The sequence below is a fragment of the Balaenoptera ricei genome, chromosome 14, assembly GCF_028023285.1.
Source record: "Balaenoptera ricei isolate mBalRic1 chromosome 14, mBalRic1.hap2, whole genome shotgun sequence".
In the NCBI taxonomy this organism is placed as follows: domain Eukaryota; kingdom Metazoa; phylum Chordata; class Mammalia; order Artiodactyla; family Balaenopteridae; genus Balaenoptera; species Balaenoptera ricei.
Window position 1 is genome coordinate 7,999,894 of NC_082652.1, and position 6,839 is coordinate 8,006,732.

At 44.7% G+C, this 6,839-nt stretch overlaps 1 protein-coding gene across 12 annotated transcripts in view; it reads right to left on the reverse strand.

Moving 5' to 3' along the window:
- Nucleotides 1–6,419, reverse strand: part of CFAP251 (cilia and flagella associated protein 251) — a 68,635-nt gene extending 62,216 nt beyond the window's left edge. For 11 of the 12 annotated variants that reach the window (XR_009497245.1, XM_059894260.1, XM_059894265.1 and 8 more), the window contains exons 1-3: nt 6,329–6,419; nt 4,914–5,386; nt 3,847–4,260 (exon numbers count right to left, since the gene is read on the reverse strand). Coding sequence is in view for 11 of the 12 variants with exons in the window: in XM_059894260.1 (XP_059750243.1) it covers nt 3,847–4,260; nt 4,914–5,366 (867 nt within the window). In the remaining variant the exon portion in view is untranslated. Of the gene's footprint in view, nt 1–3,846; nt 4,261–4,913; nt 5,387–5,697 lie in introns of all 12 variants that reach the window. The other variant, XM_059894261.1, reaches the window with a different exon arrangement.
- Between the last annotated feature and the right edge of the window lie 420 nt (nt 6,420–6,839).

Below are 6,839 nucleotides of genomic sequence, written 5' to 3' on the forward strand. Positions count from 1 at the left end.
ACTTCCTATTCATCTTCTCCCCAGGACCTAGACCCAGATCAGTACCAGACACACAGTGAGCACTTCACGTTGTGAAATTCAATTTACTGAATGAGAGTACGTAGAATGGACAAGTTATAATAAAGTCACTAAGTAACTTCATAAGAAAGGCAATTATTCAGCCTGGGTATCTGTTCCTTATACACGATTTTCCCTGGAAGGATAAAGTATAAAAGAGACAAAACTCCCTTAGGAGGATTAAAAATTCCACACTGCCAGGAACAAGTCCAAAATAAATATTTCATGAAATGAAAAATAATAGGTATTATAAATCTGACTACTGCTTCCAATTCAATAGTAGTTTGTTTATGTATATTTTTGTATTCAACGTCTCTTACAAAAATTACGGATAAACTGTGGTACGTTCATACAACGGAATATTATTCAGCAATAAAAAGAAATGAGCTTGCAAGCCATGAAAAGATGTGGAGGAACCTTAAATGCATGTTGCTAAGTGAAAGAAGCCAGCCTGAAAAGGCTACAAACTGTATGATTCCAACCACATGACTCTGTGGAAAAGGCAAAACTATGGAGACAATAAAAATCAATGGTTGTCAGGGGCTTGGGTTGGGGGGATGAGGGGGAGGGAGAGATGAACAGGTAGGGCACAGGACATTTTTAGGGCAGTGAAACTACTCTGTATCAAACAACAATGGTAGATACATGTCATTATGCATTTGTCAAAGCCCAGAGAATGTACAACACAGAGTGAACCCTAAGGTAAACTATGGACTTAAGGTAATTCTAATTCATCCGTATTGGCTCATCAATTGCGACAAATGTACTGCACTAATGCAAGATGGTAATAATAGAGGAGACGAGGGGGGAAGGAGGCACAAGGGATTATGTGGGAATTCTCTGTGCTTTTCATTCAATTTTTCTATAAACCTAAAACTGCCCCCAAATAATAAAGTCTATTTAAAAAATTAACCAAGGCTGATGTGGTAGAGTGTTTAAAGTGATGGCTAAGTGATTAGTTACCAAAAATCAGTGGGTTATATTGGAGCATAGAAATGAAATCTGGTGATGGGATTTCCCTGGCGGTCCAGTGGTTAAGACTCCGAGCTGCCACTGCAGGGGGTGCGGGTTCCATCCCTGGTTGGGGAACTAAGATCCTGCATGCCTCACAGCCGAAAGAAAAATAAATAAAGAAATGAAATCTGGTGAGTTTCCTTTCTGATCTTTGAATGATACTTAAGGTTAAATTGATGTACCGTATATTTCTCCCAAGACAGAGTGGGCGACATGGCCGATTTCTCTCCTACATGCTTCATTCCCCATTCTCTCCTGATTCTATCTGCTCATTCGCTGTAACTTATATTTACATTTAGGTCTTTTATTGCGTGGGCGTGAGTGGTAGAATTACGGAATCATAATTGCCTCAAGCTGCAACTTCTAGGAACGGAACTATTTCATATCTGGCTGGTTCTTAAGAGCCAATTTCTTCAAGTGAGATGGTTCTTTTGGAAACCTGCTAATTCTAAAAGGCCTGATAGTCGTCCTGGAAATTTATTTTGAGATTTAACAAATTAGTTACAAAAAGAAAACACTCTTAACTAGACTCCTGTCTCCAGGTAAAACAACTCTTTCAAGGTCAAAACTGGGCTGACCTCACTCAGTAGTAACAGAACTTCCTTGCTTGAGCCTCACATTAACCGAAATCACACAGTACCAACACTCATCGCATTTTGCACTAGTTTTAACACTCATGGCGAATGATGATGGAGACAGCCACCTCTCACATCAATCTTCTTCTAAAACATGGTCATCTGGAAAACAAAACTTTATTGTCAAAATCAGATTTCACTGTATTTGATAGTTATATGATTCCTTCTCATAAACACATGATACCTTGTTACTTGGCCGGAGATGGTATTCACGGTTAGGTCTATTTACCATGAGCACTGCTAGTTATTACAGGCCTTTGGGATAAGCCGGGGGAGCCCATAGGAAAAGGAGGATATGTTGTGAGCACAGAGATGGAGAGGCACACACGCACTGAAGCACCTTTGGTGAGAGCAAGAAATCAGAAACAGCATAAATGGCCATCAATAAGGAAACAGCCGAATTTAAAATGAGGAAGTGGATATACATGCACTGATATAAAAAATCCTCTAAGACATATTAAGTGCAAAAACATTTATGCAGAAATGCAGAATATCTCACTGGATAAAAAACAAACAAACAAACAAACATCTAAAAACACAAATCGTGTGTGTGTGCGCACGCAGATACATGTTTATATATGTACCAAAAAAGGTCTGGAGAGATACAGTTATACCAAACTGCAAAAGTAGTCACCTCAGGAAAACGGGATTGGGATGGGAGTGTGTCCGAGAAGAGGAATCTTTGCCTTTGTATATTTTTTTTTATAAAGAGCGCTTATTCATTTTAACAAAAAGAAGAAACAATAAAGGCGAAAGGAAAGGAAAAAGAAAGACGGCGCACCCAAAGAGCTAAGCAAACCTGCAAAGAGAGTAGGCCTAGGAAAGTTTGGTTCTGCAGTGAGCCCAAGGCTAACAGGGGGCCCAGACCTGTGCAGTGGCTTTTGTCAAGTCCAGGTAGCTGGGGCCTGGATAAAAAGATCACTTGCTCTTATTAGGGACGTTACCTGATTTCTGGTTAGTTGGCTAAACAAGACAAATGTCTTCATGGGCTCTAAAACTCAATTATTCTTGGGACTTCCCTGGCGGTCCAGTGATTAGGACTCCGAGCTTCCACTGCAGGGGGCGAGGGTTCAATTTCTGATTGGGGAACTAAGATCCAACATGCCGCTCAGTGCGGCCAAATAAATAAATAAACTCAATTATTCTTTCTTTCAGACTGAGCAATTGCAAGCTTGAACCTTCAACTCCATTGCTCAAAGTCGGCCAAATCTACAGAAAGGAGGCTGTCAGTTCTCTGCACTTCCCCCTCGGCACCCTTCCGTCAGTCACCACCACCAGCACAACCGTCACCACCATCACCTAGTTGTTAACACTTGTCAAGTGCTCATTCTGTGTTAGGAACTGCATTAAGTACACACAGTCCATCACTTACGAATCTTCCAAAGGCATGAATCTACAGTGGGGGGAGAAAAAAAGATGAATCCTAGGAAACAATTTTCAGAAAGTAGCAGATGGAGGAAGAAAGAAGGAGAAGGAAAAAAAAAAAAAACCCTCCTCTTCCTTCTCTTGGCAAATGATAATATTTTTACCCTCGCAGATGGCGCCTCCCTGGAACACTGTCAGCGGCAGCAAAGGCAGACTCCTTGGGACCGCCTGGTGCTTTTCCCGGTGGCTTTCACTTTTTCCAGACCTTTGACTTACTGATCTATCTTGGGATGGATAGCTTTAGGAACCTGTGGTGGTTTTAGGAGCTGGTAAAGGGATCAAGCCAGTTACAGCAGAAGAGGCGAGGAGAGGAGGGAAAGGGAAGGAACTGGTGGTATGGAGGAGGAGTATTATGATGTGGGAGAGAGAGAGGGAAAGGGAGGGAGAGAGAGAGATGGAGCGAGAAGAGAGAGGGGAGAGGGGAGAGGTCGATTTGGAGTCTCCCCCAAGAAAACAACGTCCTATACAATGGACAAACCACGTGCGGAATTTCCTGCCTGCAGAGCAACGCTGCTGAACCCAGATGCAGCGTTCGTGTCCACATGCTGTCACACATGTCCAGCCACAGCTCCAAACTGAACTTTAAAACGACACAGGTCTGTGATTAGCTTAAAAAGGAGCTTTCTGGTGGTATTTTTTTCCATATGCATAAAATTCCCCTATTTCACAATACTCTCAAAACACTGGGGGAAATTTAAAAGCATGTTGCACTTACCAAGGGATACACGTTGGCACTGTCATCCTTTTGGAACAAAATGTCCTCGGTGGCAGTGGAGACCAGTGACACCTTAGGGATCCTTGCTTTGGGCTGGAATTCTTTTTCTTTCTTCTCATTTACATATAATACTCTTTTTTCTTTTCTCCCTTCTCTCTTTTCTGGCTCCAAGTCTCCCCTTTCTGGTTCCAAGTCTCTCCTTTCTTGTCCCAATTCATCTTGGGGCCTCTGGTCGGTTCTCTCTGCAAGGTCGCCTGAAGGCTGCTTTTCAGGGGAACTAAGCTGTTGTTCCGCAGAAGTGGTTAGATCCAAATCAAGAAACTCTAATTGTGAGACCATGCTTCTTGAAAGTTCGAGTGTTTCCAAAAGCTCTGATTGTAATGAATGCTTTGACTCTCTACCACTATAGGTTTTCTTAAAAAAGAAATAAAAAGGAGATTGTGATTTCAAATACGGTACACGCTGCTACGTGCCCTCATTTAGTTTCCTTTCTCTTCCTAATCAGCCAGTCTTAGTGTTAGCCTCACGTCGGAATTATGAAGCACTTTTTAAAAAGAGCCTGGGACATTCTGTACTCAAATAACATGAATCGTGGGTGTGTCAGGTTTATCCTTTGCCTACTAGCAGACCCACAACAGCAAAATTATTCTTCTAAGTGGCACTGGTGGCCTCCAAAACCACCACAGAGCCACAGAGAGTCACTTCTCCTTGGACCAGAGGTGATTTCTACAGGCTGTTTAGACAAGCACACTCCAGCTAACCCCTGTCCTTTAAGTCAGCTCTGGTACACACCTCCTCCAGGAAGCTTTCCCTGATCATCCTCCAAGCTGGGTCAAGTCGGCCTTTATATAGATACATATCTCCTAGGTACCTCTCAATCACTGCACTTAGTTTTATAATGTTTGCCTCCCTACATACCCTAGAGCTCCTTAAAAGAATGGACTGTGTCTTACTTGGTTTTATATCTGCAGAGCCTGGCAGGTAAGTGGGTAACAAGCATTCAATTAATGATTAGGAATGAATGAATGAACACACGAATGATTGAATGAATGAAAATTCCTACTTACTGGGAGTGTTCCTGACAAGACTGATTGGGAATCAGTTGGTGTAAGTCTCTCCAAACTGATCATGGACTTGGTGATTTCTTGGGGCTTCACTGTGGTTTCTTCCTGTGCTCCTGCAACCTCCTCCTCCACTTCTTCTCTGACAGCCTCCTCCTCCTTCCCAAATTCTTCCCCCTCTTCCTCTCCCTCCCTTTCCTCTTCCTCCTCTTGCTCCCCCACTCTCTTCTCCCCTTCCCCTTCTTCCTCTTCCTCCTCCCCTTCCTCCCCCTCCTCTTCCCCCTCCTCCTGAGACCCTCTCCATGCTAATGTGTTATCTTCTTTTAATTCCTGTTGCATATTTTCTAGCCCTTCATCATTTGGATATTTTTCTTCTTCGTCTTCATCTTCTCCTTCTTCCATTTCTATTTCTCCATATTCTTCTGTCTCTTCCAGTGGGTTTTCCTCTGCATCTGACATTCTTCTCTTTGGAGATGTCTCTAGAGAAATTTTGAGCATAATAATCAGCAGGGCCCTCTGTTTTCCATTTTGATTTCCTGGTCCACAAACCTATCAATGAAATGTGCAATACCAGCTCTGCTCCCTTCCATGGGAATAAAAAGAATGCCATACTCCTAGGAAAGCCTGTCTCAAATCTTTAAAAATATTGATCCCGGGCCTCATCTTTCTGAGAATAATTTTAGAGCCCTCTAACTCAGTTTATATATATTCATATTCCCACAGGCAGCAAAATGATAGCCCAGGTATTAGCAACAATTCTAATAATACGAATAAGGGAAGAAGCAGGTACCTTAGCGGTTAAGTATTGGCTTTCCAGTCAGTCTCTCCTGGCACTGAATCCCAGTTCCACCACTCAGTTGCTCTGTGACCTTGGGCAAGTCACTTTACCCCTCGGAGTCTAAATCTGCTCACAGGCAAAGTTAAAATGATAACCCTAAATTCTGGGGGTGTTGTGAAGATTAGATGAAATGACGTATGTAAAATGCTCGAGTTGCAGCACAGAGTGCTTGAGAAATGGTAGCAGTCTAGAATGTTAAAAAGCCTAACATATTCTCTCGTTTATTCCTTACAGCAAACTTAAGAGTCTGAAGCTCTGAGAGGTGAAGTGACTTATTCAAGATCATACAGCGAGTAAGAAGCAGACCTCTCAATGTTCAGTTCCGCCATCTGAAAAATTATTGCTAAGACTTAAAGTCTAGGGCCCTTAGGACAGAGCCTCTTCCGACTGCCAAACTTTGCCAAATTCTTCATGGGGCGTGCGGGGAGCAGGTGTGTGCGTCCGTGGGGGCACAAAGCCCAGGCGCGGCCCCTTCCTCCAGCTCAGGTCTCCCTGGAGCTGCCCCAGGCTGAGCCCAGGTGGGGTGAGCGCCCCCCAAGAGGCACCAGGCCCCTCCTTGCCGGGGCCCCCGCCCCTGACTCACAGAGCGCGCCCACCCTGGTCCTCAAAGACCGGGGTCTTCCCGCCGCGTGAACCCCTCGTCCACCTCCCGGCCTCCAGCTGCCGCCGCTGTCTCCTCCAAGGGCTCCCTAGTTACGGTCGCCACCCAAGCCCCGTCTCCATGGTAATCGCTGCCGCTGCAGGCAACGGGGCCGTAAAGCGAGAAGGCTGGACGGCGGTCACGTGCCCAGAAAGCGGCGGGAGCGAGAGCGGGGAGCGGGGAGCTGGTCGAGCTCGCCCCCTGCCGCCGCGACTCGGGAGGTGAAATCGGCTTTCCTCTCACCTCTCCTCTCCTCCCCTCCCACTCTCCCGCATGTTTTCCCTTGGTGCCATCCCCTGAGAAGCTGCAGCAGCCAATCCTAGCAACTCTGACTTTCTGAAGACTTGACAAAGTTATGTGAAGAAGTACGAACGGTTTGATAAAATTCTGTCAAAAGCAAACTAAATTTCCCGGCCTCACTGGTGCAGCACACAGCTCCTCCCCACCTCCTCGC